Consider the following 20,924-nt stretch of genomic DNA (forward strand, 5'->3'; position numbering starts at 1 on the left):
CCGCCGTCGCTCAGAGAACCGTCTCCTGGCTGGGGCGGCGGGATGCTGGGGGCGCTCAGTGTCGGGCCCAAGGGGGAGCCGGCAGCAAGCAACGCCCGGCTGCTGCCGAGTTAACAACTGCATACGGGGCTACACTGGGTGCAAAACATGGGGAAGAAAAGAGGTGAGCGCCTTTCAATTGGGGGGGGGGGGAGATGTTAGGGTTAAAGCTGTCCGGGATTATTGCCCTGTGAAGGATACCCGTTTAAAGATAAAGGGACCCCTGACCATTAGGTCCAGTAGCTCATCTCGCTTTATTGGCCGAGGGAGCCGGCGTACAGCTTCTGGGTCATGTGGCCAGTATGCCTAAGCCGCTTCTGGCGAAGCAGAGCAGCGCACAGAAATGCCGTTTACCCTCCCGCCAGAGCGGTACCTATTTATCTACTTGCACTTTGACGTGCTTTCGAACTGCTAGGTTGGCAGGAGCTGGGACTGAACAACGGGAGCTCGCCCTGTTGCGGGGATTCAAACCGCCGACCTTCTGATTGGCAAGCCCTAGGCTCTGTGGTTTAACCCATGTCTTTCAAGGGGGAGAGGGAGATGGTAGGGTTAAAGCTGTCGGGCGTTATTGCCCTGTGAAGGATACCGGTGTAGAGCCTCCATATTCAGAGGAAATCTACCTCTGCAGAAACCATGCAGAAACCATGCGAAATCCTGAGTACAGTGGTACCTCGGGTTACAGACGCTTCAGGTTACAGACTCCGCTAACCCAGAAATAGTACCTCGGATTAAGAACTTTGCTTCAGGATGAGAACAGAAAATGTGCTCCGGCGGCGTGGAGGCAGCGGGAGGCCCCATTAGCTAAAGTGGTGCTTCAGGTTAAGAACAGTTTCAGTTTAAGAACGGACCTCCGGAACGAATTAAGTTCTTAACCCGAGGTACCACTGTATCTCTTTCTGAACTTCGGGTGGCCACAGGTTAGGTAAAGGTAAAGGGACCCCTGACCGTTAGGTCCAGTTGTGGCTGACTCTGGGGTTGCGGCGCTCATCTCGCTTTATTGGCCGAGGGAGCCGGCGTACAGCTTCCGGGTCATGTGGCCAGCATGACTAAGCCGCTTCTGGTGAACCAGAGCAGCGCACGGAAACGCCGTTTACCTTCCCGCCACAGCGGTATCTATTTATCTACTAGCACTTTGACGTGCTTTCGAACTGCTAGGTTGGCAAAGAGCTGGGACCGAGCAACGGGAGCTCACCCCATTGCGGGGATTTGAACCACTGACCTTCTGATGGGCAAGCCCTAGGCTCTGTTGTTTAGACCACAGTGCCAAACCACAGTTTGTTGGACTACAACTCCCATCATCCATAGCTGGCTGAAGTAGGTTTTAAGGCCAAGGGAGACCTGCAATAAAGTGTTGCTGCCTTGAGTGCCTCTACTCCTCTCCTGCTCTCTCTTGCTCTCTCCCATTCTCTGGTCCCCCCCCCTTCCAACAGTCAAATCGGCATCCCATGATCCCCGAGCACACATATATCTCTTTTGGGTTTTGGGTGGATCCTCCAAAAGGATTTTTTCCCCCTACTTCTGCAAATCTTGGGGTTCAACCCAGCCTGTGGTTGCTTGTTATTGTGTATGGTTGATGCCGTTTTACCTTCTACAGTGGTGCCTCGCAAGTCGAAAAGAATCCGTTCTGTGATTCTCTTCGTCTAGCGGTTTTTTCGTCTTGCGAAGCAAGCCCATTGATGGATTCGCGGATTAGCGCTATTAGCGGCTTTTAGCGGCTTATCGGCTTATCGGATCAGCTGATAAGCGGCTTAGCGTCTTAGAAAAAGGAGAGGGAAAGGGGAAAAAAACCAGCAGGAACTCGCAAGACATTGTCGTCTTGCGAAGCAAGCCCATAGGAAATTCCTTTTGCGAAGCACCTCCAAAACGGAAAACTCTTTTGTCTAGCGAGTTTTCCGTCTTGCGAGGCATTCGTCTTGTGGGGCACCACTATACAGTGGTACCTCGGTTTAAGAACAGCCCTGTTTATGAACAATTTGGTTTACAAACTCCACAAAACTAGAAACAGTGTCCCAGTTCGGGAACTTTGCTTCGGTCTAAGAACGGAATCTGAATGGTGGAAAGGCACCGGTGGTAGAAGGCCTCGTTAGGGAAAGTGCTCCTCGGTTTAAGAACAGTTTTGGTTTAAGAACGGACTTCCGGAATGGATTAAGTTCGTAAACCGAGGTACCACTGTATATGGATTGGCACTCATGATGGGAGTTTAGTGTGCTCCTAGATATGAAGACTCTAATAGGCATGATTGAGGCTCTCTTAATCCAGACCCTCACTACAGGGAAATTCAGGTTGTGAAACAAACTTGTTTCCCCACCTCTTCTCCACTCCAAAATAAACCAGCCACCCAGACAAGGAAAGTAAAGGATGATGATTGCTTTACATTATATTCTTCAACTGCAAAAATATCTGAGTAAACGCTCAATAATAATGACTGTCACATAATCTCCTTGGAAATGTCTATAAGAATGATTGAATGCTTAGTAAACGCGTCATCTCAAAGTGACCTGAAAGAAGAATTTCCTGGAAAATAAAAGCTGAGCTTCCAGTATGTTGGCACCCTGAATTATTTCCCCTTGGGCTACAATTAAGTAAAATCTCTTGAATTCTAGTAGGTAAAAATATTGATTTTTAGAGCTCTATAACATTTCCCAAGAAGATTTGTTCTACGTTACACTTGAGGATTGCTTATAGACCCACAAGGAAGCTGTGCTTGTCTTTTGAGGTTGTTATCTCTTCCCAAACATAGGAAAGCATTCACACTAATTCACTTTAATGTTCTCTCTTTTTCTGTTAAAACAGATCTGATGACATTCTCTATCACTATGGTCTATATCCATGTGTTAGTGAAGAGTTAGTTTGGATCTTCCTTTCATTAAAAGAAACATAAAAGGACAAATAGATCTGTTTCTTTTGACTCTATAAAAATTGTATTATGGCCACAGATACATAATTTTCAGAATCAGCTGCAAAGTTTGTGTTCCAAACTTTAAAAGATTCATAAGCAACTCTAAAACTTTGTCGCAAACTTTTTTAACAATTAAAAGAACGTAGATGTACAGGGTTGTCTTATATATTTGAGTCTCTCTTGTTGTACTGAATCTAAACATTTGTTTTGGAATTTGAAAGTCTCTGTGTGGATTTTTAATACACCTGAACCAAAAACCATTCTGATACAGTGAAAAACCAATAATTTTTTTTATTAAAAAACAAACAAAAACCATTCTGATACAGTTTTCTCCCCCTGCCCCAACCACTATTAGCCATTGAAAACATTCTGTGTACATGGGATACTTCTCGTGTGTGCTTGCTCCCTGTCCCTGCACAACCTGTTGTTCATTGGTATTCACCTACTCTGTGTTCCTGACCTACGGTTGGGTTGCAATCTAACTGAAGCAAAACCAGCATTGCCACTTACCCTTCCTTTTAAAAAGGTTTTTATTTTATTTTTTAAAAGATATTTATTAAGGTTTCAACATATTACAAAATATGCAAAAAAAACAACGAAAAAAGAATTAAAGAAAAAAAGAAGAAGAAGAAAGTAAAAATACAAGATAAAAACAGTTAAAAAAACAGATTGGTCTTTCCATGTCTTATCTTTCATTTGCTTGTTTCCCCGACCTCCTCACACCTCCTTTTTTGTATTCCCGTTCAAATTAGTTAGTTCAGCAAATCCTTTCCCTCTTTAATTTTATCTTAATCTCTTATCTTAAAATATAATAACTTTAAATTTCCACCTTTTAACAATCCATTTTTACATATTCCTTTTAACATTGCTGCTTAAAACCACTTAACGTCAGTCCAACATCATTCTAACATTCATTAATTTTGCAGTATTTCTGTAAATAGTCTTTAAATTTCTTCCAATCTTCTTCCACCGACTCTTCTCCCTTGTCTTGGATTCTGCCGGTCATTTCCGCCAGTTCCATATAGTCCATCACCTTCATCTGCCATTCTTCCAGAGTGCCTTTTAAAAAGGTTTTTAAGAGGAGGAGAGAGTAGTGGACACCAACTTGGACGGCTTAAAACATTAGGATTAGACAAATACATGGAGGATAAGGCTTATCAGTAGCTGCTAAAGCTGATGGCGATGATCTACCTTCACTTTCAGAGGCTGAATACCAGTTTGGGGAAAATCGTAGGAGGGGAGGGGACTGTTGGGCTCAAGTGATGCTTGCAGGCTTCTTCTGGTAGGCAACTGGTTGGCCACTGTGACAACAGGATGGAGGAGTAGATTAATAAACATTTTATTGGCATCACATACAAACACCCAAAACAAATCAGTACAGAATTACCACTTCCCCAGTGGCAAAAAACATTTGCTAAAAGAAAGGAGGCAGAGCAGTCTATCGTCACATCTCTTGGTCTCCAGGGGGATCAGACGTCAACAGTGTATTTCAACGACAAAAAACCAAATAGAGATATTTAGCCACTAACTTGGTGAGCTCTTGCTCATTCCCCAGTAATAGAAAATGTATGACCTTCAACTCTGGTTTCCATTTGGGGATACAGAGTTGATCTAGAAATTGCTGACGGAGATCAGCATATAGTTTACAATTGAGAACCATGTGTGTAAGGGTTTCCACCAGGTGGTCTTCACATGGGCAAGTTCTTTCTCCTTCCACCCTGCCTGAGAACCTTGCCCAAAGGAGGTTGGATGGATTTGAATTAAACCTGGTCAGCGAAAATGCCCTTCTTTCTTGAGTAGCAGAAATTCAAGGTAATTGTGATTAGTTTCATGCGCCCAAGAAAGTTGAAAATAAAGAGGGGAGCATGTTTTCTCTGCTGCTGCTGTAAGTTCTTGGCGTTCAGTATCCCACAACCTAGTTTTTATTATAGCCTTGGCAGATGGTAGGGACATCATATGTTCCTATCTAGTTTTGAGGATGGATTCCTGTGAGAAACACAGGCTAAAGCTTATTTTTACTTCTGTCTGATTTTATAGGAGGCTGGAGAAAATTTTTCTGTTGTACTGGCCCACCGGAAACGCAGTCTTCAACATGGTGAGCTACACCTCCCTTTTCTTAGTGAACGCATGTATGCCCTTTGGATGTTTGGCCCAGGCATGAGATGGATGTCTCATTGTTACAGAACAGGAATTTAGTGAATGTATCAACCCATTATATGGGTTTCATCAAACTGCTTGCGAGTTAAAACTCATACCCACTGTAGGGTATGGAGAGCTTGTTGAAGAGTTGCATATATTTTGCATAAACTATTCACCCAAGGTGAGAACAATGGAGCTGAACAATGCATGCTTGAAGGAGGTGACTTATTTGAGGCAGGTGTTGCTCTTCATTGTGACACTGGCTTGTGCAACCTCAAAAATGCAAACACAGCCCAGTAAAACTTTGCCCCTCTGTGTGGTGCGTTGTGTGTCTGCAATAGCAGGCAAGAACACTAGCAATCAATTTGGGTTCCCTAGCACAAGTTGAAGTTACATTTGTAAGAGAGAGAGACATAGTGGGTTTTCCACCAATGATGGCCAACAGTCTTGCTGGGAGTCGTCAGGACCATAGGGCAAGTTGGAGGAATTCTGGGTGGCCTGCATTTATGGATGAAATTGTTCTGACTTGGGCATCATATAAAATACATATATAGGTCTGGCTATGACTACGGTCCCCTCTTATCCCCCACTTTAAGAAAACATTTTCACATCTTTCAATACATGTTAAAGTTTTGGTTACTATCACTGTCTGTCCAACAAGCCCTGAAATTATTTGTTGTCTTGTGTCTCTTAGCCTTAATATCGCTTCGTCTGAGCAATTTAAGCCACCGTCAGAGCTAGACCCCTCGGAACCAGACCCCTCAGAGATAGAGCCAGACCAGGACCCGGTAATTCATTCTATATCTTCATTATATTGCCATCCCTAATTCAGATGGACTGCTTAGAGAACATTTGTTTCAGGTGGTATACAGATATAGTTGTTCATACCAACGCATTTGAGGGAGGGGTGTTAATTTGTGGTGGACAAACAGCAAGGCATCTTCTGGTACCTTTGAGATTTAAAAGATTTGTTGCACCGGGGGGGGGGGGTCACCAACCTTTTTGGCCCATTTTGAGAAGTTACAAAATGGCCACCATGGCTGGGTGGGGTTGCAACGTAAAACACCATGGCTGAGGGAGACATAGCATAACACAAAATTAGACACTGTAGTCCTCAATGTCCACACACCCCACGCCCCATCGCAGGACAACATCCTGCTTACTGTGAGAAGTCAGGTGTGTGCTGATGGTCTCGGTTGTGGAGGTGACACAGTACTGATTCCCCACCTGCCCACAATGACACTGTATTATAAAACTGCAGGTTATTGCAATAATACTGCCGTTGTTCTTATCTGTTTACAGTTTATCCAATAAACCATTTCCATTCTTTTATTAAAAGTTTGTTATATTGATTTCTTATTTTTCTGGTAAGTTTTGCCATTTCTGCATATCCCGTAAGTTTTTGTATCCATTCTTCTTATTTGGGATTTCTTCTTTCCATTTTTGGGCAAGGAACATTCTTGCTGCTGTAGTCGCATAAATGAATAAATTTCTATACAACTTGGGTAGTTCTGTCCCTATAATTCCAAAAGGAAGGCTTCTGGGTGTGTTTTTTTGTTTTGTTTTTTTACAAACGTTATTTTAAACATCTTTTTCAATTCATTATATATAATTTACCAGTAAGATTTAACCTTACTACAAGACCACCACATATGATAAAAAGAATGTTCTTTACATTTCCAACACTTATTTGATTTAGATTTATACATTTTTGCCCCTAAACTCTGTGTTAGATACCACTGATATATTATATTCATATATTTTTCTACCACTGCATCAGCTTTAGGCCTGGTCAATTGCCATGGCTTTCTGCAAAGCATACAGTGGGTTGTAGAGGATGAAGGCTGAAGCTAGATAGGATTTCTCAGGGAGAGGGACTATCCATAGTGTGTATATGCTCAGTACTGACACGACTGCTTAGCTCTTTCTGGTTGCTAAATCACCAGTTCAGTGCAGCGTAAAAAGAATAGTAGCATTTATGTGTGCTATGGGAAGGAGTGTTAGGATTCTTGCTCCATGCTTGCAGTCATGGGATTGTTCTCTATCACACGACGGTGTATGTTTTCATTCCACGGTGTGGGAAGTGACGGAGACAGGATGTTTTGTACTACTGTGTTCCGGAATGTAGGACTATTGTCCTTTGTTTCTTTCTCTTAGCTGTCTGATGAGAAAGAGGAAGGAGCTAAGTCAGAATGCTCCGAGTATATTATATGTAAATAAAAGTAGATCGGCCAAAATGCTGATCTATTGAGTCTGTTACGCGAACTGCAGATACTCTGCAGGATCCCTAAGCTTGATAATGCCTCTTGGTATCAGTTGCTGTGATGTTCGGGTTGGAGAAAACTTTTGAAGCTCCCGAACGATCGACCAGGAGGGAGAGAACATGCCAGTAGGGCATGTGTCTCTGCCAGGGTCCTACACGCGAGTAGGACGATCCTAACAAGGAGAGGATATATTAAGATCTACCCACTCTGGAAGAATGGCAGATGAAGGTGATGGACTATATGGAACTGGCGGAAATGACTGTCAGAATCTGAGACCAGGGAGAAGAGTCGGTGGAAGAAGATTGGAAGAAATTTAAAGACTATTTACAGAAATATTGTAAAATTAATGAATGTTAGAATGATGTTGGATAGAAACTAAGTGGTGTTCAGCTGTAATACTATAAGGGAATATGAAAAATGGATTATTAATAGGTAAAAATTTAATGTTACAATATTTTAAGATTAAAGACTAGGATAAACAAAGAGGGTAAGGATTTGGTGAACCAACAAACCGAACTGGAATACAAAAAAGGGAGGCGTGAGGATGTCCGGGAAACAAGCTAATGAAAAATAAGTACAGTAGTGCCCCGCAAGACGAATGCCTCGCAAGACAAAAAACTCGCTAGACGAAAGGTTTTTTCGTCCGCGATTTGCCTCGCAAGACGAATTCCCCTATGGGCTTGCTTCGCAAGACGAAAGCCCATAGGGAAATCTCCGGGGACCTCTTTTAAATGCTAGCGGTGGGGAGCAAAGCCTTTTCCCCCCCTCCGGCCTTCAGAAGAGGTCCAGGAAGGCTGGCGGGGGCCAAAAGGCTTTGCTCCCCAGCGCCAGCATTTTAAAAGCAGTCCGGGATAGCAGGGAAGCGCTTCCTGCTATCCCGGACGGCTTTTGAAGGCAGGAGAGATCTGCGAAGCCTGGGCGCGCTGCGCACAGGCTTCGGCATGCCGGCAAGTCTCCGCCAGCAGCGGCAGAGCTGCCGCTGCTGGCCGAAAGATCCGCGAAGCCTGGGCGCGCTGCGCGCAGGCTTCGGCATGCCGGCAAGTCTCCGCCAGCAGCGGCAGCGCTGCCGCTGCTGGCAGAGAGATCCGCGAAGCCTGGGCGCGCTGCGCGCAGGCTTCGGCATGCCGGCAAGTCTCCGCCAGCAGCGGCAGCGCTGCCGCTGCTGGCAGAGAGATCCGCGAAGCCTGGGCGCGCTGCGCACAGGCTTCGGCATGCCGGCAAGTGTCCGCCAGCAGCGGCAGAGCTGCCGCTGCTGGCAGAGAGATCCGCGAAGCCTGGGCGCACTGCGCATAGGCTTCGGCATGCCGGCAAGTCTCCGCCAGCAGCGGCAGAGCTGCCGCTGCTGGCAGAGAGATCCGCGAAGCCTGGGCGCGCTGTGCGCAGGCTTCGGCATGCCGGCAAGTCTCCGCCAGCAGCGGCAGCGCTGCCGCTGCTGGCGGAAAGGTCCGGGATGCCTGGGCCGGACAGCTTTTGAAGGCAGGCGGGGGGAGCAAAGACTTTCGCCCCCGCCAGCCTTCAGAAGAGGTCCAGGACCTGTTCCGAAGTGGGGAGGGGGGGCGGGACACCTGGCCCCGCTGCCCCACTTCGGAAAGCTGTTCCGAAGTGGGGAGCGGGGGCGGGGACACCTGGCCCCGCCGCCCCACTTCGGAAAGCTGTTCCGAAGTGGGGAGGTGGGGCGGGGACACCTGGCCCCGCCGCCCCACTTCGGAAAGCTGTTCCGAAGTGGGGCGGGGGGGCGGGGACACCTGGCCCCGCCGCCCCACTTCGGAAAGCTGTTCCGAAGTGGGGAGGTGGGGCGGGGACACCTGGCCCCGCCGCCCCACTTCGGAAAGGTGTTCCAAAGTGGGGAGGGGGGGCGGGGACACCTGGCCCCGCCGCCCCACTTCGGAAAGGTGTTCCGAAGTGGGGCGGGGGGGGGGCGGGGACACCTTCTGAAGGCGGGCAGGGGGCGAAAGTCTTTGTCCCCCCTGCCTGCCTTCCCAGGGGCTTTTAAATCGCCCCGCACAGCGGAGAAGTCCTCCGCTGTCCCAGGGTTTTTTAAAATGCTGGGGGTGGGAAGAAAAGCCCTTGTCCCCCCCCCAGCCTTCAGAAGAGGTCCGGGGACAGACTGTCCCTGGACCTGGTCTGAAGGCGGTTTCCCTAGGAACGCATTAATTGATTTTCAATGCATTCCTATGGGAAACCGTGCATCGCAAGACGAAAAAACCGCAAGACAAAGAGAATTGCGGAACGAATTAATTTCGTCTTGCGAGGCACCACTGTAATGGAAAGATTGAGTTGTTTTTAACCATTTTTTTTCTTTTGTATTTTCTTCTTTTGTATTTTCTATTTTGTAATATTTTGAAAATCTTAATAAATATTTTATTAAAAAAAGGAGAGGATTTATTAATTGCAATTTATCCCTCCAGGCTCCCACAGGTGTGGGTTCAACAGAGTTTCCAAGTCCCATCCTTGGCAGTAAAACTAAAAGCATAGGAATTAGGCTGAAAAACCTTGTTTTGAGTCCAGCTATGAAGTAAGCTGGCTTCCCTCCTCTTACCCTGCTTAATAAAGAACCAGACAACAACGTTCCAGAGATGGAAAGAAGATAAAGTTCCTACCAGAGAAGAATGGCAGATGAAGGTGATGGACTGTACTGAAATGGCTAAAATGACTGGAAGAATCAGGAATCAGGAAGACCAAAATTTTAATACGGGATGGGGAAATTTTATAATTTATCTTAAAAGACCACTGTAAACAGTTAAAATCGTTAGTAGGATTGGAATATCACTTGTAGTTTAAGGGCGAATTCTGGACACAGTGGAGATGTAAAAGATTTGGATCATCATAAAAGATGCATAAATGATTAATAATAGGACCCACAAAGGGGAGGACGGAAGTCCAGGAGATTCCTTGGATTCTTGTTTTTATGATTCATGTTTGATATATCTCTGTGAAATTTTAACTTGAAAAACCAAATAAATATTTTTTTAAAAATTTCAGGCAACAGCTTGTAAAATAAGTGTAAAAGTAAGATTATAATCATGCATTGGTTCCATCAGTAAAAACTATGCATGCAAAATATTACGGTATAACCAGCTTCAGGCATGTGTCAGCTTCAGAGATCCAACTCTGGTCAAGGGAAGAGTGAGAGGAACAGGAAGTGCTATATGCTCCTTCCTCTCCAGGAGAGGAAGGGGAAATGACATCACACAGAGTCCTCTCTACCAGTTGTATTTCTATAGTCTATCTACCTATCAGCAATACGGCTCTGTGGACTTAGCCCCTTCTGATGCTAACTAGCAAGAATATGCATCTGTCAGGTTGGGCTGCCAATTTCTCACATTGTGTTCTTCCCCTCTCTCACCCATCCTAAGGGCTTTCAAGTAACGCATCTGGGTTAAGAGCCCAGACCCCTGCCTGCCTATCAGCAAAAAGGGTGTCTCTTTAACTTCGTAAGTCAACTCTTATTTTGAATGTAAGGTGTCGGTGGTCATACACACATACTATTTCTTTCCCCAAACAGGAAGATGGCTTGTATGTTGAGAATGAGATACAAACTTCGAAAGTGGATATCCCAGAAGGAAATAGGTGGAGATGGTCTCGATTACACAAAGAGGTAGAGCAGCAAACCTCAAGGACGGCTGTACTCATTCCAGAGATAGAGACGTCATCCGAGGCGGATGTTCAGGTCCAAACCTCGTTTTCGAGCCTACCAAGAGGAAGGGAGGCCCAGGCGCAAACTTCATTTCTCTCCCTGCGGTCTCCAACCCCAGCAGAAAATGACGCTCAAGTGCAAACGTCATTTATGGAATTGCCAAGAGAGGCGGAAGCTCAGGTGCAAACATCCTTGCTTTCGTTACCTGGAGAAAAGGAGATGCATGCCCAAACCTCGTTTAGCTCGTTGCCAGAAAGGAGGTCTGTGGCATCTTTTGCAGGATCTGCCCAGTCCTCTTCCTCCTATCTAGAGTTATTGGAGAAGTTTCCCTCTCTGCCCATGTTATCTGAGGCGCAGGTGCAGACCTCACATCTTGACATAAGAGTTCCTTCGGAGATAGACATCCAGTTGCAGACTTCGTTTTCGGACTACATGTCAGAAAGAGAGTATGCGTCCTCCTCTGAGCCCCAGAGTAAGCTATCACCCCAGTCATCAGTGATAGAACAAACCGCGATATATCCCGTATATATTGATACTGGGGTACAAACTTTACCTGTGGAAATACCGCCCGGCAACGACTGGCGTTCTGCGCGGTTAAATACTGTGGCCCAGGTGCAAACGTCCTTTGCTTCGATGACAGACCAATGGCCAGCAGGAGACGTGGAATCCCTTTTTTCCATAGAAGAGGCACCTCTGCCTTTTGAACGGGCTGAAAGAGCTATGCAGACATCTGAGACGTTGCTTCGGCAGTGGAAGAGATTGCATTCATCACAGTCACAAACTGACGCACAGGTGCAAACCTCCACCTTTGAACTGCTAAAGAAGCTTTCTTTGCTATCCCGGATTCAGAGCATGGAATCAGCTTCCCGTGCCGAGTTACTAAAGAAAGCTTCCTCCCTGTCAGTGGGTGAACCCCACATGCAAACTTCAAGTCCTGAATTACTGAGGAAGGCTTCTTCTTGGTCAAACTCTGGGGTCCAAGACCAGATCTTAAGTGATGAACTGCTGAAGAAGCGTCCATCTTCGGCACAAGTGCTTAGAACCTCAGATTATGAACTGGCAAGGTTGTTATCTCCCAAGTCAACAACCAAGGAGGCCCAGATACAAACATCTGAGGTAGAACTCATTAATAAACTTTTGTCAGATAGGTCAACAGACACTCTCTTCCGAAAGTCCTCTTCTGCGTCATATATCAAACCCCAGGAGAGGACCTCAGACATTGATTTCCCAAAGTCCCATTCTGCATCATTTGCAAAAACTCCGGAGAAGATATTGGACAGTGATTTCCAAAGCTACACTTCCATGTCACATGCTGAACCCCAGAAGAAGGTATCAGACACTGATTTTCAAAAGTACTCTTCTTTGTCATTGATTGAAGGTGGGGATGATAATCAAGAAGCTTTAACAGAAGGGAAGGAGTATCTTATTACCCCAAAGGTGATGGAAGCTCAGATCCGCAAATGGTATCATGAACTCCCAGAGGTTCAGACCTCAGCCTCTCAAAAAGAGCCTCTTTGGAAGCCAACAATTGACAGTGAGGTACAAACATCACATGTTGAAATACCATATGGAAACAAGTGGCGTGAATCACGTTTGCAAACCGAAGCTCAGGTGCAGACTTCAGGGCTTAAAGTACCCGTGGAAAAAGCGGAATCCTTTCCCCAACTGCAGAAGGCTAACCAGACCCAAACATCCTTGCTTGAAATATGGCGAGCAAGAGAGTTAGCTGAAGCCCAGAACCAGACTTGCGGCTTCGATGAAGCTGAAACAGAGGAGTTCCCTCATGCGTTACTAGTTGATAGCCAGGCACAAACATCAGATTTTGACTTTTGGAAAGCAAAGGAACAAATGGATATTGAAACACAGACTTCAGTAGACAAAATTCTACAGCAAGGGATCAGGCCTTCTCCCACTGAACAGGTTGACAAACTGGTGCAGACATCTTTTCTTGATCTGGGGAAATCAAAAGACTACATGCAGCAGAAGGCGTCTGAGACAGACTTAACGGAGCCTGAAAGAACGTATTTCACCCCAGTACAAAGTGACTTTGAAGTGGAGACTGATACTCAGGCACAACGCTCCATCTCTGATTTCCTAGAGGCACGAAAAGAGTCTCCTCTGGCGCAACAAACCAGTGCTGAGGTGCAAACCTCAAATGTCGAAATACCTGCGGGGAGCTCGTGGCGTTCATCACGCTTGCATTCTGATGTTCAACAGCAAACTTCACTGGAATTTGACGAGGAAGAATCAGAAGCTTTCCCCTCATCACAAAAGGAGATCCAGTCACAAACCTCCCTTCTTGACATATGGAAGGCGAAACAGCTCCATGATGCCCAGAACCAAACTTCTTGGATGGATTTCCCAACAGATGTGGAAGATCCTTTTCTCTCACCACAGTCTGAAAGCCCATCTGACTACTTCATGCCTGAGGAAGAACAGTCTCCTCCACCAGCTCTACTGGATGCTCAGATGCAAACCTCACTCCTTGACATCTGGAAGGCAAAAGAACTCCATAATGCCCAGAAGCAAACTTCTTGGATAGATGTGCCAGAACCCATGGAAGAACCTTTTCTCCCACCACAGTCTGAAAGCCCAATTGAGCCGCCTATGCTTGAGATGGAAGAGGCTCCTCTACCAGGCAGAATCGACAACCAGGTGCAAACCTCCTTCTCTGACAGGTGGTGGAAGAAAGAACGAGTGGACGCTGAGATGCAAAGTTCCCTGGCAGATTTGCCACAGGGCAACAAGGTTGTGCCTCTTCTCCTACCAGAGTCTGAAAGCCCAACTAAGCCAGCTGAGCTTGAGATAAAAGAGGCTCCTCCTCCAGCCAGAATGGAAAACCAGGTGCAAACCTCCTTCTCTGACATATGGTGGAAGAAAGAACGAGCGGACGCTGAGATGCAAAGTTCCTTAGCAGATTTGCCACAAGTCACCAAGGTCGTGCCCCTCCTACCAGAAAGCCCAATTGAGCCAGCTGTGGTTGAGATAAAAGAGGCTCGTCCTCCAAGCAGAATGGACAACCAGGTGCAAACCTCCTTCTCTGACATATGGCGGAAAAAAGAACGAGCGGATGCTAAGATGCAAAGTTCCCTGGGAGATTTGCCACAAGTCACCAAGGTAGTGCCCCTCCTACCACAGCCTGAAAGCCCAACTGAGACACCTGAGCTTGAGATAAAAGAGGCTGCTCCAGATTGCAGAATTGACAACCAGGTACAAACCTCCTTCTCTGATATATGGCAGAAAAAAGAACGAGCAGATGCTAAGATCCAAAGTTCCTTAGCAGATTTGCCACAAGTCACGAAGGTGGTGCCTCTGCTACCACAACCTGAAAGCCCAACTGAGCCAGCTGTGGTTGAGAAAGAAGAGGCTGCTCCTCCAGCCAGAATGGACAACCAGGTACAAACCTCCTTCTCTGACATATGGCGGAAAAAAGAACGAGCGGATGCTAAGATGCAGAGTTCCCTGGCAGATTTGCCACAAGGCACCAAGGAGGTGCCTCTGCTACCACAGTCTGAAAGCCCAATTGAGCCAGCTGTGGTTGAGATAAAAGAGGCTGCTCCTCCAGGCAAAATGGAAAACCAGGTGCAAACCTCCTTCTCTGACATATGGCGGAAAAAAGAACGAGCAGATGCTAAAATACAAAGTTCCCTGGGAAATCTGCCACAGTCTGAAACCCCAGTTGAGCCAGCTGTGGTTGAGTTAAAAGAGGCTCCTCCGGCTTGCAGAATTGACAACCAGATGCAAACCTCCTTCTCTGACGTATGGCGGAAAAAAGAACGAGCGGATGCTGAGATACAAAGTTCTCTGGGAGATTTGCCACAGGTCACCAAGGTAGTGCCCCTCCTACCGCAGTCTGAAAGCCCAATCGAGCCAGCTGTGGTTGAGATAAAAGAGGCTGCTCCTCCAGGCAGAATGGACAACCAGGTACAAACCTCCTTCTCTGACATATGGCGGAAAAAAGAGCGAGCGGACGCTGAGATGCAAAGTTCCCTGGCAGATTTGCCACAAGGCACCAAGGAGGTGCTTCTCCCATCACAAGCTGAAAGCCCAATACAGTCACCCATGCCTGACTCAGTAGATACAGCTCCTGAATTTCTTCCCCCAATTGAAGCTAAGGAGCCAACTTCCTTACCTGAAATGCCCGAGACGATGAAGCCAGTGGATGTTCCAAAGTCACTTCCCCCATCACCAAGTGGCAGCAAGGACCAGACCTCCCAGCCTGATATGCAGACGCCAGAAGAATTACCCGTAGCGCAGGAGAAGTCTTCGAAGACCAGTTTGGCAAGTGCCAAAGCTGTAACTCCTGTCTCATCACACACGTCTTTGAGCCCTGTTCCATCACAAACTGCTGTCTCTCCCGCCCACTCTCGCACTGCTGTATCTCCTGCCCTCTCTCGCACTGCTGTCTCTCCCGCCCACTCTCGCACTGCTGTCTCTCCTGCCCTCTCTCGCACTGCTGTCTCTCCTGCCCACTCTCGCACTGCTGTCTCTCCTGCCCACTCTCGCACTGCTGTCTCTCCTGCCCTCTCTCGCACTTCTGTCTCTCCCGCCCACTCTCGCACCACTGTCTCTCCTGCCCACTCTCGCACTGCTGCCTCTCCTGCCCACTCTCGCACTGCTGTTTCTCCTGCCCTCTCTCGCACTGTCTCTCCTGCCCTCTCTCGCCCTGCTGCCTCTCCAGCTTCCTCCCATTCTGCTGTTTCTCCTGTCCCACCATACACTCCTGCATCTCCTGCCGCATCAGAAATTCTCAGCCCAGTTCGACCACCCTCACCTGAATCGCTGTACGCAGAGGAGCAGCACTCTGACCTCGCAGAGCAGAAAAGAGCTTCGATGGAAAAAACACTGCTGGAATTATGGACCACACGAGAGGAGGCCGAGGTTCAAAAGCAAACTGACCAACTTCAGCTTCACCTCGAGGATTTGCCTTTATTCCCAAAGCTGGAAGACAGCCAGGTGGAGATTGCAGAGGTGACGAAAGCTGAAGGGAAGAAACCAAAACAAGTGTCTAAAGTGCCGAAAAAGTCGAAAGCTCCTGCGTTTGCTGAAGCCCAGGTCCAGACCTCGTTTGTCGAAATACCCCGGGGGAAGAAATGGCGTGCATCTCGCATATTTGCAGAGGCCCAAGTCCAGACTTCTTTTCAAGACCTCCATGTGAAAGAAAGGGCACCGGTTTTGCGTGATCACGTGGCAGCCAAAAGGTAGGAGACGAATACTGCTCTGCTGTAGCTTCACTGTGCTGTGATGCTTTTCATTCCTGTTCTGCGGTCTACCTCTGCTTCAGAGGTTGACAGGTAAAGCACATGAGTAGAAACCTGGAAGGTTAATTGCTCCCTGTTCAGTGGTACCTCGGGTTACAAATGCTTTAGGTTACATACCCTTCAGGTTACAGACTCTGCTAACCCAGAAATAGTGCTTCAGGTTAAGAACTTTGCTTCAGGATGAGAACAGAAATCGGGCTCCGGTGGCGCGGCAGCAGTAGGAGGCCCCATTAGCTAAAGTGGTGCTTCAGGTTAAGAACAGTTTCAGGTTAAGTACGGACCTCCAGAACAAATTAAGTACTTAACCCGAGGTACCACTGTACATACAAAGCTGGAGCATTGGGGAGAGGTTTTAAAGCAAGCCTCAGTGGCGTAGCCAGAGGGGCCTTGGCCTCAGGCACAAAATTCTGAGATGGTGCAACCAGGCATCCCAACGTAGGCGCCAGCTTCCATGGGGATCCCTGTCCCGGCGAAAGTGGCAGAGCAACCTAGCTCCACAGTGAGCAGGCACAGAAAGGGAGGCAGGCAAGGCATAGCTCCTTTCTGTGAGCATTGGAGGGATTTGCCCGTCAGCACATAGTTGCCTTCTTGCCTTCTTAATTGCTGAGGGGGACTTGTGCACACAGGCAGGTGTGTACCATATCACTGCCTGAGGCAAAACAGGAATGTGCTGCACATGTTGTGCGCCACTGCCCCCTTCCCTCCTTCCCTCTTTCTGGGTTCGCACATCAGCGGCTTCCAGGATCCGGCGAGATCTTGCAAGAGCCCTGCGAGATCGTGCAAGGCCTCTGTGTAATTTTGCGGGGCTCTCGTGGGGATCCCGCCGGAAGCGTTGCCTTGCCCCTCTGGCCGTGGGGGCAACAGAGCGCCCTGCCGAGAAATGTCAAAACTGTCTTCAAAAACTGAAGAGTTCTGCTTTGAAATAGCAAATTTTTCGCATCTCTGCTGGCTCCAGCAGGTCTGACCTGATCTTTTTTTAAAAATAAATAAATGCATTAACAGTGGATGAAAACTGGGAGTTGTACAACAGAAAGTTGTACAGATGCCCCACCAAAAATATGTGCCTGGGATACTGCAAATATGCTAACAGCTGGTGTGGAGGTGCCCCCCCCACTTTAGATAGGTTGTCCTGTGAGTAGACAGAAAGCAATGAAATCTGAACAGGAAACTTAAAGGCAAAGAGACTTGGGAAATCTCAGGAGGACTTAGTAGGAATACAATGAGTTGACAATGACACTGTCTGGATTCCCCATAAAAACTGAGTGTTTTATTATGTTCATTCCAGACTAAACTGCTAGTGTGGAAGCTTCCCTTGTAAGGCAATTGGATGGATCCAGATTAAGTGAGTCGCATTTAGTTCCCACTGAAATCAACAGGTTCTTAACTTCAGTTGGTGCAAAATTCAGCAGCGAGGTTGCTCACCGGGACAAGATTGTTTGATCATATTACACAGACCCTGGTCTGACCGCACTGGCTGCCAATTAGTTTCCAGGCCCAGTGCTGGTTTTGACCTATAAACCCTTAAATGGTTCAGGACCGCAGTACCTCAAGGACCACTTTTCCCTGTAGGAACCAACCTGGGCCCTGCAATAATAATCCAAGGCCTTTCTTTGTGAGAGGTCCGGAGGGTGGCAACATGAGAACGGGCCTTTTCTGCGGTGGCTCCCCATCTGTGGAATGCTCTTCCCAGGAAGACTCGCCTGTTGCCTTCATTACATATCTTTAGGTCCCAAGCAAAAGCATCCCCCTTCTCCCAGGCCTTTGGCTTATTAAACAATCTACAGCCTTTTGAACTGTGTGCGGGTGGAGTAGGGGGTTGTTACTGTTTTGTTTGTTCGTATGCAATGCAGTTTTGTGTTTTGGTATAATCATAAATAAATCTTTATTGCAGTCCAAAGACCCACAGAACAATTTCAGAACAAAATACAGTTAAGACAGCCGACCACAAGAGAGAGAGAAACTGAGGCGGTCATTTTGTTTTGTTTCAAGCTCGATGGTCTTTCTTTCTTTTGACTTCTGAAAGAAACTTTGCCACTGCCAGTGTAATATCATTAGACTTGTCAGCCAAAAGATATTTAATATGGGAGGCTTCAGATTTTCCCGGCAGATTTGCCAGTAGGGGTTTGATCCCTTGCTTGCCCATAAAAGGTAAAGGTAAAGGGTCCCCTGACCATTAGGTCCAGTCATGGCCGACTCTAGGGTTGCGGCGCTCATCTCACTTTATTGGCCAAGGGAGCCGGCATACAGCTTCTGGGTCATGTGGCCAGCATGACTAACCCGCTTCTGGCAAACCAGAGCAGCACACGGAAACGCCGTTTACCTTCCCGCTGTAGTGGTACCTATTTATCTAATTGCACTTTGATGTGCTTTCGAACTGCTGGGTTGGCAGGAGCAGGGACTGAGCAACGGGAGCTCACCCCGACGTGGGGATTCAAACTGCCGACCTTCTGATCGGCAAGCCCTAGGCTCTGTGGTTTAACCCACAGCGCCACCCGCATCCCTGCTTGCCCATACTGCTCACAATTGCAGTAAGATATGCTTCATGCAAAGGGACGCGGGTGGCGCTGTGGGCTAAAGCCTCAACGCCTAGGGCTTGCCGATCGAAAGGTCGGCGGTTCGAATCCCCGCGGCGGGGTGCGCTCCCGCTGTTCGGTCCCAGCGCCTGCCCACCTAGCAGTTCGAAAGCACCCCCGGGTGCAAGTAGATAAATAGGTACCGCTTACCAGCGGGAAGGTAAACGGCGTTCCGTGTGCGGCTCTGGCTCGCCAGAGCAGCGATGTCACGCTGGCCACGTGACCCAGAAGTGTCCCCGGACAGCGCTGGCCCCCGGCCAATAAATGTGAGATGGGCGCACAAACCCCACAGTCTGTCAAGACTGGCCCGTTCGGGCAGGGGTACCTTTACCTTTACCTTTTATGCTTCATGCAATCGATGTCCTGAGAACATAAACAAAGCTTGTTCGGATAAGGGTTGCCTCTCAGCCTACCATTTAGCAGTTCCAGAGGAAATACATTTAGCCTGGCTTTGGTAAATAAATGCTGATAGGTTGGTACAGAATTGTTTTTATATCGTAAACTGCCCTGTGATCCTCGCATGACGGTATAGAAATGTAATAAATAAATAAAATCATTTCATTGGGACCAAAGTGTAGCTTCGTGTGGATCCATCCCATTAGTCTCTCCCCAACCCCCACAACCACCAGAGAATTGAAGGTGAGAATTGAAAGAGAGATCACCGTTTATGCTGTGTTCATGTGTTCCATTCTTGTCTCTGAGAAATGAGCCTGGATAGCTCAGTTGGTTAGAACATGGTGCCGATAACGCTAGAGTTGCAGGTTCAATCCCCGTATGGGACAACTGCATCTTCCTGCTTTGCAGTCGATTGGACCAGATGAGCCTCAAAGTCTCTTTCAATTCTACAGTTCTATGATTCTTTCCCCGACTATTTTAATACTCCATCCTGACATTCTGGTGCTAAATAGGTTTGGAGGGTCTTCATATTCTTTCAAAAACAAGCAAAGCCTGTTTGGGCCAGAAAGCAACAGAGGGCTGAACGAATTGTGACTGTTCACCACGCAAAGGGGCTGTCCTCAAAATAGTTACCTGCATCCGAAAACCCTTCCCTTTTCTTGTCTTTCAGGGTACCAAGGGGACCGAAGCGAGCAGCGCCAGTGTCCGTGCACTTACACGTAAAGATGTCTCCAAAGCGTCAAACTAGCAATGAAAAGAAATAGTGAATTCTTGAATTTAAAGAAATAAAAGATTGCAAAATACCAGAAACTTAACCAACGGCTATTTCTGTAGGTGGGTGAGCAAACACAGAAGCAGGCGGAGGTGTGCGAAGGGGCGTGAATAAGGACCGGTGCAGCAAAGCTGTCATTAGGGAAAAATGTAGGAACAACTGGTGCACATTTTAGTTGCAGAAAGGCTGTGGGATGGCACACAGTCCATGCGTGTGTTTTGTCTGTAATGCAACTGCACACAGTCAACACCCCTGTAATCCCACTTCAAATATGTTAGTCATGGATTCAACAGCATGGGGAAAGGCCAGTTAGTGACAGCAGATGTAGACTCTCAGGATGTACCCAGCGGTTTAGACCACAGCACCACCCGTGTCACTGCACATAGCATACTAGAGTGACTATAGTAAGGTGGGACCTATACAGGATTTGTTAATATGTGTGGTGTAGTGGTTCAGAGCGGTGGACTCACAATCTGGTGAACTGGGTTTGATTCCCCGCTCCTCCACATGCAGCTGCTAGGTGACCTTGGGCTAGTCACACTTCTCTGAAGTCTCTCAGCCTCACTCACCTCACAGAGTGTTTGTTGTGGGGGAGGAAGGGAAAGGAAATTGTTTGCCGCTTTGAGACACCTTTGGGTAGTGATAAAGCGGGATATCAAATCCAAACTCTTCTTCTTTTTTTTCTTCTTACTGAGCCAATGCATACGGACAATGCCTGTTTGAGAAAATGTGTGCAGGAAAATGAGGATTTGTTTGATTGACGGAGGGGAGGTCAGGCCTCTCTGAACAGCATATAATGCCACAATGGGAAACACATTTTACAATCTCACAACAGGAAATACCACATAGGAAACACAGGGTAAAAGGTAAAGGACTCCTGGACGGTTAAGTCCAGTCAAAGGCGACTATGGGGTTGTGGCACTCATCTCGCTTTCAGGACAAGG

At 47.3% G+C, this 20,924-nt stretch overlaps 1 protein-coding gene across 3 annotated transcripts; it reads left to right on the forward strand.

Annotated features, from left to right (window-relative positions):
* Positions 1 to 3: 3 nt before the first annotated feature.
* On the forward strand, positions 4 to 20,018 carry LOC309516156 (uncharacterized protein). Of its 3 annotated transcripts, none has more exons than XM_082194666.1 (6): positions 4 to 163; positions 4,976 to 5,033; positions 5,772 to 5,865; positions 10,847 to 16,179; positions 17,525 to 17,581; positions 19,879 to 20,018. In XM_082194666.1, exons 1-5 carry the CDS (start codon positions 148 to 150, stop codon positions 17,535 to 17,537), a joined length of 5,514 nt encoding a protein of 1,837 aa, XP_082050792.1. In that variant the 5' UTR covers positions 4 to 147; the 3' UTR covers positions 17,538 to 17,581; positions 19,879 to 20,018. The 3 variants fall into 3 exon arrangements, with proteins under 3 accessions (XP_082050792.1, XP_082050793.1, XP_082050791.1); XM_082194667.1 differs by lacking the exon at positions 17,525 to 17,581 and having other exon boundaries at positions 10,847 to 14,086; positions 14,489 to 16,179; XM_082194665.1 differs by lacking the exon at positions 17,525 to 17,581.
* Positions 20,019 to 20,924: the final 906 nt, after the last annotated feature.

This window comes from Podarcis vaucheri, assembly GCF_965113315.1.
Source record: "Podarcis vaucheri genome assembly, chromosome: 13".
Lineage (NCBI taxonomy): Eukaryota > Metazoa > Chordata > Lepidosauria > Squamata > Lacertidae > Podarcis > Podarcis vaucheri.